The 10,239-nt window shown below is 58.2% G+C and overlaps 1 protein-coding gene across 1 annotated transcript in view; it reads right to left on the bottom strand.

The window, feature by feature from the left end:
* Positions 1-55: 55 nt before the first annotated feature.
* Positions 56-10,239, bottom strand: part of DDX54 (DEAD-box helicase 54) — a 15,257-nt gene continuing 5,073 nt past the window's right edge. The window contains exons 7-20 of the mRNA XM_006016800.3: positions 9,535-9,630; positions 8,985-9,106; positions 8,516-8,577; positions 7,617-7,748; positions 6,031-6,241; positions 5,281-5,415; positions 4,209-4,430; positions 3,780-3,853; positions 3,030-3,221; positions 1,880-2,022; positions 1,664-1,777; positions 1,215-1,319; positions 700-800; positions 56-448 (exon numbers count right to left, since the gene is read on the bottom strand). Of these exons, the coding sequence (XP_006016862.1) occupies positions 204-448; positions 700-800; positions 1,215-1,319; positions 1,664-1,777; positions 1,880-2,022; positions 3,030-3,221; positions 3,780-3,853; positions 4,209-4,430; positions 5,281-5,415; positions 6,031-6,241; positions 7,617-7,748; positions 8,516-8,577; positions 8,985-9,106; positions 9,535-9,630 (1,954 nt within the window). The 3' untranslated portion in view covers positions 56-203. The remainder of the gene's footprint in view (positions 449-699; positions 801-1,214; positions 1,320-1,663; positions 1,778-1,879; positions 2,023-3,029; positions 3,222-3,779; positions 3,854-4,208; positions 4,431-5,280; positions 5,416-6,030; positions 6,242-7,616; positions 7,749-8,515; positions 8,578-8,984; positions 9,107-9,534; positions 9,631-10,239) is intronic.

Here is a 10,239-nt window from a genome sequence, read left to right as displayed (position 1 = left end):
TAAGCTGCATTCAAGATGAACAGTCAAGAAATTAAAATACAACCACTGTGTTGTTTAATTTCCTCTCAGCCCAGAGTCTGTACTGCAAATGTGGCTGGGGGAGGGGAGCAGAGATAGGGCACATGGGCTGGGTATCAGCTCCTGGCTCAGAACAGCCCAGCAGGCCGAGCCTCGTGTGCCCAGCCCCTTCCCCAGCCCAGCCCCTACAGCCGCTTCCTCATCTTGCCCTTCTTAGCACCTGCCCCCCGCCCAAAAGCTGTGCGCCGCAGTTCCTGCACCCGCTGCCGGTTCTTGGCCTTGAGCCGCCGACCCCCCCCTGCCTGCAGGAAGCGCTGTTTGGTTGTCTTCCTCCTCTGCTTCAGGATCTGCTGCTTGCTCCTCAGCTCCGAACGCACCTTCCCCCGTGGGGCTCCGTCTCTACCTGGGGAGGGCTGTGGGTGCCTGGTGCCTGCAGGAGAAGATAGAGCCGTGTTACACAGAGCTCTGGGTCTCCAGTCCCTGCAGATGCAGAGACCCGATGCTGGGCCAAGAATTAAGTGGCCAAAGGACTGGACACTGCTGTAGGGCCTCTGCCCCTGACAACACATTGTATAAATTGAGCATACCAGAAGGGCATGCACCAGGACCTGCCTCCCCTCCCCCCACCGCAAGACCATAGTGAGTTAGCAAGGGTTGGTGCCCCCCATCCCAGGCACTCACCTTGCCCTCTTCTTCCACGCCTGCCGCCTCTGCGCTGGCTCTCCCCCTCCTCCTCTGAGTCCCTCTCATCAATTTTGTATCTCTGCTTCCACTTCTCATAGCTGGGGCAGCAGGCTAAGGGGACAGCTGGGATCTGCCCTCTGCAGGGGGGCTGGACCTCTCCCCACCCCAACCCTGCTTCTTCCCTTCCCCACCCCCATCCACGATCATTCCTGAGCCCACTGAGCCGCAATGCGGAACAGGGTCCACTAGGGAGAGATGCAGGGTAGTGATCCCTCCCCCCACTGCAAACTGGAACAACCCCTGCCTTTGCCCAGTGCCCATAGACTCCTCCAGTCCCTCATACCTGGCCCCGGCACTCAGACATGCTCTGCTGCCTCAGACAGAAAGGGCAGCAATGCAGGTCTGGCCTCATCATGTCCCATTACCCGCTACAGCTGGCTCCCTTTCCGACCTCTGGCCTGCTGCCAGCAGCCTCCACACCTCAAAGGCACTGTCCCAGCCTTGAAGGATACAGGTTGTTCTTGTAGGAGCTGCCAATGAGCCTGCCACTCTCCGTGCGGATCTTCTTCTTGTCCCCCTGGCCTGTCTGCCCCACAAACCGCTTCTTCTTACGGTCCCTGGAACAGGAGGGGCTCAGTGCACATGCTCACCGCCCCCCCCCGAGTGGGGCCATGCTGGAGCCCCTGGAGCGAGAGGGTCTCTGCCCCACCATGCCATGGGGAAAGCTTAGCACCCTGAGTCGCCATCCAGATGGGGTTGGAAGGGGGGGTAGAGGGCTAGGATCTTGGGGCCAGTCTGGGACTCATCCCCCTTGCAGTTCCCCTTACCCCCAGCCCTCAAAGCAGGAGTAGGAGGGTAGGAAGGCGAACTCCAGCCTGCTGCACAGAGTACTCAGGGTGAGGGCAAGGGGCACTGTGTGTGAGGGCAGTTGTCCCTGTAGCCAGGGAGGGGAGGCACTCACCACTTGAGCAGCTGTTTGCTCTTGTTCATGTTGTGGGTCTCATCGCCCATGAGGTCCAACACGGCGCCGGCAGCCTGCTGCTCAAAGGCACTGCCCTCCCCAGTGACGCTCAGCCTATGTGGGAAAGGACCCAGAAGTCACCCTGGGTCCAGGAGCCAGGGTACCCCCTGCTGCCCAGCCTCGAGATTGCAGCCCAGTCCCCACCCCCCAGCTCACCCTCTCTCGCTTTCAAAGTCCTTGGGCCTGTAGGGGATGTAGAATTCTTTGTCCTGCAATGCCTCCCGCTGCTTCTTTTTTGGGACAGTGTCCCCTGTCTGGCGCTGCTTCCGCTTCCTGCCCACCACAGAGGAGAATATATCCTGGGAAAGCCAAGCACAGCAGAGCTGTCGGGATATGGGCAGTGACCATACAGGTACCCTATCCTCCCCCTTCTCCCCTGCCAGGCCCATCTGGGCCACTGATGGGCTACAGCAGGCATGGCCACCCTGAGGCACATGTTACAAGTGGCATGGGCAGTCTCTGTATGCAACTGCGCCAGACCACGGGATGAGGGGGTGCATGACAGGCAAACCACTGCCAGATAGAGCAGGGAGCACAAAGCAGAGCAGCAGATTGGGCAGGGGAAGGGGATCACAGTGGTACTCAGGGAGGGCAGAGGGCTTAATTTGTGGCATGCCTGCCAAAAAGGTTGGCCCCCACTTTATCAGAAGCAGTTGGGCAATGCCACCCCTGGTACATAACTATGCCAGCCCTAAGAGCTTCGCACACTTCTCTTGGGGTACAGACCAATGATTGGGTGCCTCAGTGTAGTTTTCATGGGTCCTGGAAGCCAATGCAAAGTATACCAGGATCAAGAATGGATGGAAAAGCACCAGGCTGGACTAGGTATATGCAGCAGGCAGCTAACATTACAGGGCCTTACCACCAGCTGGAAAGGGAGCAGAATGGCTCACTGGCCTTGAGCAGCTACCTTGGGGTGGGCGTAGACAGATGCTACCTACCCCAACAGTAGAGCTCTAGCTCTGAATGTTTCAGAGGTAACTTTTCACCACACTGGGCAAAACCACTCTGGTTCAGAGGGTTCCATTGTCCATCTGCCACTCTTGGTTTCCAGTGCAAGGCTCATGACACTGGAGTAAATGGGTTGTCTGTCCAGGGATTTGAACAGTCAGACCTTTTACTTTTAAGCAGGTTCAGATGACCCACTCCTCCAAGGCCCACCCCCAAAAATGTCCCAGCCCTATTCTGCACAGTACAAGGCCTGTGGCAGGCTGGGCATGCAGGAGCAGAGGCAGGCTGCGCATGAGGAAAGGAGAAAGCCAGAAATGCCCAATGCCGGGGGCACTAATACACCTGTATCCTGTACCTGGAGGCATCCGTTCTCCTCCTCAGGCACTGTGGCAGGTGGACTCTGGGCACGGCCCCGCAGAACAGCTGCAGCCCGTTTCTCTTGTTGCCCCTGCTGGTACTTGTCAATGCGGGCATGGTCATGGCTGCGCTTGGCTCGCATCACGTCACTGGCTGCTGTTTTGCTGGTGGCGTTGATCTCGAAGATGGTCTAGGGCGAGACACGTGACCTGCGAGTGACGGGGGTCCACACGCAGCAACACCCGAAAATGCCCAGTGGTCTGCCAGGCCTGGAACACTATGTAGGGGCAGCTGATCATGCAGCCCCAGTTACATGGGCTACAGCCAGAACAGTCGAAGTGGCTGTTCAGGTGCCTTGTAATAATGCTGCTGCAGGGAGGTCTTGGGAAGCTGACAGCATCTGTGCTCATTGCAGGACCTCTGACAGAGGGGCAGGGACCCCTGCTCGCTATGATCTTGCATGGCAGCTGGGCTGGAATGTAGGTATACGACCAAGTGGCACCTTACCCATGCCTTAGTGGAGTCTCTGGTAAGCCTCATTACCCAGGCCCATTCAAAGAAGCGTGTGCGTGCAGGGGAGACTAGCCAAGATTCAGTCCAGCAGGACCAGAAAGCACTGCACTGGGGAGAGGCCCAGCCCGCAGAGCTCTTGGCAGCTTCTCTGCCAACAGGCCAAGCTGCCAGGCCTCTGCAAACCAGGTTGCAGGAATGAGGTGGGGGTAGGAACACGGATGGGGCCCTCACTCACCGCTTTCGATCGGTAGGTTTTGATGCTGTCTACCAGCTTCAGCCTCTCCAGCTCATCCTCCTCGAAGCGAGAACCTTGGAGGGGTCAGCAGAGAGGGACATGCACACACTATCACCTTCTAACTAGAGCAGAGCAAAATTGTGTATACAGGCTCCCGCCTAAGTCAGGAGAAGCACCAGAGGGCACAAGGCAGCATGCTAGCTCGGCCAGTAGGGCATGCTGCTGAGAACAGCACAGAAGCACTGGCTGCTGGGAAAGCCTCCAGCTATGCAGGCCAAGCCTCTCCCTGGAGGAGCAGCACACCAAGGAGAGTGGCACTGGCCATGGGAGCTTCCCCCAAGAGACTCCAGGGCTCCTGCACTAAGGCGTGAGTAGGGCACTAGTGGTGACAATGCTTGCAGGTCCTATGCCCCCGGGGTGGGTACTCACTGAAGAGTGGGTGGATGCCCAGCTGGGAGAAGTCCAGCTCCTTCGCCCTCTTGATGGACTCCGGGGAGGGACTGGGCCGGGACTTGAGGTACTGCTTGTGGGCGTTCTCTGCCACCCTGCGCAGGCTCTGCAGGTCCAGCGAGCTCTCATGGTCAGTGAGCAGCAGGCACTCCTCGTCATCCACCACACTCTGGGGCACCCGGCCAAACACCCCGCCCGCGTCTGGGGAAGCGAAGCATGTCAGAGCTGCTGCTGCTGCCTTCCCCCACCTCCGTTCCAAGCCACAGCTCAACCCCCCCCCGTGTAACTACTTGGCTGGGGGAGCAGAGATCACGCAGGGGACTGGGCCCTGGCAAGGAACCTTTGCAGGCACTGCTGTGAACCTCTGGGTTTGTGGAGAGGAGGAACCCATCTAAGAACCCACCCAGAGCTGATCCTCTCCTGGCCACATCCTGCTCCTGCACTCTGAACGTGGCCTTGGCATGAATCCCTGCTACAAATCTCAGCCCCTCCCACACCTACACTTGGGACAGAAACCAGCCTGAGCCTAACTGCCAGCATGGGCAGACGGCTCCCAGAAAGCACAGCAGACAAAAGGGTCCCTGTTCAGCATTGAAAGGTGGGTGGGGAAGGCTGGGTCTGGTCTATATTAGTTCTTATATGGGGAGGGCAGCTATTACATTTCACTGCAGGTGTGACCTTACCAGACTGAAACCTGGGGCCAGGAGACCTGCATCCTTGCCTGGCACCCAGAAGGCAAGCCTGGTTATGAAGCAGAACAGAACCATGTTGCAACAGGTCTGGATCTCCAGTCACCACCCCACTGGCATCTATTACTACCTCTGGGGTCTCCACGATGGCCTCAAACTTCCGTGAATAAGAACAGTGTACCCAGAATGAAGTCTGAGTGCACTCCCCCCCCCAAAACACTGCAGCTGCTCTGCCTGGCCAGACCATGAGAGCAGCAGGCTGGCTGGATTCAGTACACCCCCCCCCTGCCGCCACCACACAGCCCAGCTCCAGGCAGGGGCCTCCTCCTCCCACCTGGGGCCAGCACACAACTGCACCTTACCGGAAGGCTTGTCATGAGGGCTGGCAATGGTCAGCGGGCATCCCAGGAACAGGTGCAAGTCAAAGACATATGGTGTCTCATCTGGTGCCACCAGTGAGTAGGCAGTGCCGCTCCGGCCGGCACGGGCCACACGGCCTAGCAGGGGCAGAAGGGACAATGAGACGTTAAACCAGAGCTATATGCAATGAATTAGTCCTGCTGGTTTCCAGCTTAGACTGCAGGGCTGGGGCAGAACATGGCACCAATCACAGGAAGCAGAGCCTCCAGGGCAGCCAAGCATGTGGACTCTGCCCTCTGTGCCAGCCTCAGCCAGGAGCAGGGGAGTGGCTAAGGAGGGAGCTTGGAGCTCCTAGGAGACTCGCCTCTGACCCCTTGCTGATGGCAAGTCTCAGCTTATGGCCATGCACCAATGGGGGACCCAGTGCTGTGTGGCCCTGCCACCACAGTGAATGCCCCTCCACTACACACCCAGTGCCTGGCCCAGCTGCTTCCCCTGCTGGGAGGCTCACCTAAGGAGCCTGCAGACAGCTGTGGGATGGAAGCCACCACTGTCCCTGCCTCCCCTGGCTTGGCCTAGCCCCTAGCAGCCCAATGAGGCTGGAAGAGCAGTTCCACTCCCAGGACCCTCCAGCTTGGGCTGCATTAACAGCTCCATTGACTGGAGTCACCCATAGTGAGGGCTCTTGGGGCGATGGGGCAGGACAGCCAGCTGGCTAGGGTATGCCCCCACTGCCCAGCCCTGGGACCCACCAACACGATGCAGGAAGAGCTTGGCCTTGGCAGGGAAGCTGTAGTTGATGACGTTGTCCAGCATGGGGATGTCGAGCCCACGGGCTGCGACATCCGTGACGAGCAGCACTGGGCACTTGCCGTGTGAAAACATGGCAATATTGATCTTGCGGGCAGTCTGGTCCAGGGAACTGTAGATGTAGGTGCAGTTCACACCCTGACCCGTCAACAGCTGGAGGGGGTGGAGGGGATGTGCATAAATCAGACCTAGATCCCTGCCAAGCCCAGGGACCTACCCCCCTCCAAGCAGTCTCCCCAATTACCCCACTTTTGCAGCCCTGCCCCACCCCAAATGAAGCTGGCTGAGCAGCAGCAGTCAAAGTCCCTGCCTCACAGACACCCCCCCCCCCCCCCCCCAGGCTCCCGGGGGCTGCTCCCACCACCACATACAACCTCTAGGCTGACATGAATCTAGAGGACCCTGGTAGCAATACAGCTCCCCACTGACCCTTTAAGGGGAAAAAGGGCTCCAGGCCCATCTGTGACTTGCTGCACTTATTTCCCCAGGTGAGGAGTCCAGCTATGGGCAGGGAAGTCGCAGGTGATTTAGTCATATCTGGGGTGGGCACAGGCTGGAGCCAAGGGCTGTGTGAGCTGGGGCACTGGCTTGAGCCATGGCAGAGCACCAGGGGGTGGGGACTTGATGTATCCCAGGGAGACTGCACAGACGTGTGACATCTGGCTCTGTGGAAGGGACTCCTAGGAGCGTAAGGGGAGAACCAGGGGACCTGAAGTGCCTTGTGTGTTGGGGAAGCCTGGATCCACACCCTGCTTCTCTTGCAGCCCTGGTACTCCCACCAGGTGGGGATGGCTCTGGGATCTGCTGGGCACATGAGCACAAGCTTGTGGAGGGGGGGCTGGGTGGGCTGCTCATATAGCCTCCTGCTGCTCAGTCATCCAGCTTGCTGCACATCAGTCCTGGGAGATGGCAGGTTCCCCCTCTTGTGGTAAAGGCATAGAAACCAAAGCCCGAGGCATGAGCCAAAGGCCACATGGCAGGTGTCAGAACTCTGACTAGACCCGTGCCTATTCTGTAAGGCCCATACATTTCAGCCCCCTGGTCCTGCATGCCTCCCCCAGGCATTGGAGCTGCTCCGGGGTGCCTGTAAACAGAGAGGACTGGTCCCTGTGGCCCAGAAGGTTCCTTCTTGGCCACGGTTCCCAGTTCCAGTTAGGTGCTGCCCTCTGGTGGCACAGAGAGGAAGAGCCTCAAAAAGAAGCACCAAAGCCACCATGCACAGTTGCTTACGCAGGCATCTCCCCAGGCAAAGTGCCCGTGAGCACTGCCAGGTGCTTGTCCATGTCCCCACTGGGCCTTCAATGGAGCTCCACTGGGGCAGAGTCACCCATGAAGCCCTGGCTGGGAATGCAACACCTGCAACAGCACCTCCTTCTGGGCAGGGGAGACTCCTCTTCTGCTTCATCACAGCTGCCCCTGGGGTGCCCTCACAACAGACAAGAGCCTGGCCCAGCCCCACTGCTCCCAGTTTGTACAGTGGTGCCAGCACCAAGCCTGTGATGCACCTTCTGCCCCAAGCTGCACTTGCCTCCTTGAGGTACTCAGTGTGGTGCTTGGTGGCTACGAAGACAACTGTCTGGTCCTGAGGTCGCATCACATTCCTTAGCAGGTGCAGCAGGATGGCTGGCTTGTCATCCGCACGCACATGGAAGAAGGCCAGCTGTGAGGGGAGAGGGGGAATGAGGCCCCTGCTGCATGGCATGGCACAGATAGATGTCAGGCCTAGCACAGCCAGTTGCTCAGCCTCAGACAGGGACCACTATCATGGTTGGGTTTGTACAGAGCCAGACACAAGGGGCTTGGGTCCCGGTCAGAGGCTCCTTGGTGTTGCTGGTGTACGACTGATGCCCTACCCTGGCCGTTTAGGAGGTCAGGGCTTTGGCCTGTCTGGAAAGCACCCAGGGCGCTCTTGGCACAGACAGGGGGTCATCTCCAAACTGTATCCCCAGAGACTGAAGGGAATTGGTGCCAGGCCCTGGCTAGCTCAGAGGTGAGCACGTGGGACTCGAGAGGCAAAAGGGCCGCAGAGTCCCATCTCTGCCAGTCCTGGGTTCAGGTCCTTGTCAGGCCTGGTAAGGGGTAGACTGCAGCAGGAGGTAACAGCACTTCTTTCCAGTGCTCCTGTGATTCCTCAGTGCACCTGCGAGACAAGACTCACAGGGGGATTGTATGTCACTAGCAGCAGTTACCAGTGGTGACCACTGCTGGAAGCTAAGAAATGCAGCTTACTAGAGAGGGACAGGGACATGTGTACAGCACCATCCATCAAGCTCAGGGAGTAGGAGACAGGCTTCCAATTACTACCACTGCCGCCCAGCCTGCTTCCCTTGCCAGCCCACAGCAAAGCACTGAGGCCTGGCTCAGACAGGGACTCTTCTAGTCAAGCTCAAAGACTGATCAATGCTTGCCAACTCAAATATTTCACACCTTGAGCTGCTCGCTGAGCTTGTTCTCTACGTCCAGACGGATCAGCACTGGCTCGGTGAGACCTGAAGAATGGGCACAAGGAGGGGATGAGCTGCAGAGCCATGAAAGGGTGCAGGAAAGTGGGGATTAGCAGAGACCAGGCTTTGTATGAGATCGGAATGGGCTGAGGCACCAGGCTCTGGGCCACGTGCTGGTTCCAGCAGGCCTGGGGCTAGGACAGAGCATGGTGGGATAAGTCTGTGTGTGCCTGGCTTTGGTCAGTCCCTTGCTTCCACTACAGCTAAAACCAGATCCACAAAAGTCCTCAGCAAAGTGCTGAACCAAGGAGGGTGGGATGTTGAGGATCCTAGCTGGACCTGGCCAGCAAGAGAATCCCATGCTTCCAGGAATCCCATGCTTTGCTACCACTGAGCCTGTTCTGCGGCCTCCACCCCACCCCTCCCCTCCTACCCCCAGAGCTGCTCCTTACCAGCCCGAGCAAACTCCACGAGCAGCTTGGGGAGCGTGGCAGAGAAGAGCACAGTCTGGCGGCTCTCAGGGAGCCGAGCGATGATCTCCTGCAGCTGCTCCGCAAACCCCATCTCGAACAGCCTGGGTTGGGGGAGGGAAGCAATGCAACGTCAGCAACCATGCAACAGGCAAGTGAGAACCTGATCCACCATACCAGAGGAGCCCCAAGGGTCCTGCACACCGCAGGCACAGGGGCAAGCCTCAAAATCCAGCCTTTGACTGTTCCTAAGGTCCTGAACCCAAGAACCCCACACACCTGTCCCTAAGTTGGGTGGGGTTTGCATGGGAGGCTGCTGGTTGCTCTCCCAGGACCCTTGGGCTGGTCTGTGCTGCCTCACTGGCCACCTCTGCCCCTCACTGGCTGCTCCGTGGCTGCCACAACCTAGTGTTCCCTGTGAGGCAGAGTCCCAGCACAACCACCCTCCACCCTGACCCTGGGAGTATCCACTAACAGTCAAGACACGCCTGAAAGAAAAATCTCTCCCTTGCTGGAATGGCAGGAAACTGACCTGTCAGCTTCATCAAACACCACATACTCTACGCTCTGCAGCTTCAGGTTCATTTCCACAGCCACGTGCATCAAGCGTCCGGGGGTGGCGATGATTCTGGAACAGACAGCCCCCATGAGTGCAGCTGGGACACCTGGCAACCAGCCAGCCCACAGCTCTTTGCCAGCAAGTGTCAGGGAACCACCCACGCCCCAAAACCTGGCTCTCATGGTGGACAGAGGGATGGAACTGTCAGAATGAAAGGTCTCTCCACATGGGACCTTGCTTTGGTAGCAGTAGGTCCAACCAGGTCTTCCCTATTACCCCCCTTCCACATGCTAGGATAAGGGGAAAATTCAGACCCCAAGTCCCTCCCAAGAGAAAAGTCCTGGGTGTGGAGAGCTAGGGCTTTCCCAGAAGTCTGCATGGGAAGCTGTGTTTAAAGAGGTGCTGAATGGCAGGCAGTAGGGCTGAGCAAAGCTTCGGGTGGCAATTTGATGCAGAGATTAGGCTCGATTCGGTGGCCAAATCTCCGAATCGAATCAAGGGACCAATTAAAAGGTCCAAATCGATTCAAAGCTCTCTGAATCTTCAGAAAAGATTCAGAGAGTTTTGATGATTCAGACAGTCCCTGGTGGCTGCAGCAGGGAGCTGCAGCCAGACTTGGAGCTGGTAAGTAGGGGGCTGGGACCCCTGCCAGCCCCCACCTGCTCTCCTAGCCCCCAC

The sequence above is a fragment of the Alligator sinensis genome, unplaced genomic scaffold (assembly GCF_000455745.1).
Source record: "Alligator sinensis unplaced genomic scaffold, ASM45574v1 scaffold216_1, whole genome shotgun sequence".
Classification (NCBI taxonomy): domain Eukaryota; kingdom Metazoa; phylum Chordata; order Crocodylia; family Alligatoridae; genus Alligator; species Alligator sinensis.
This window is presented reverse-complemented; position numbering and strand designations above follow the sequence as displayed.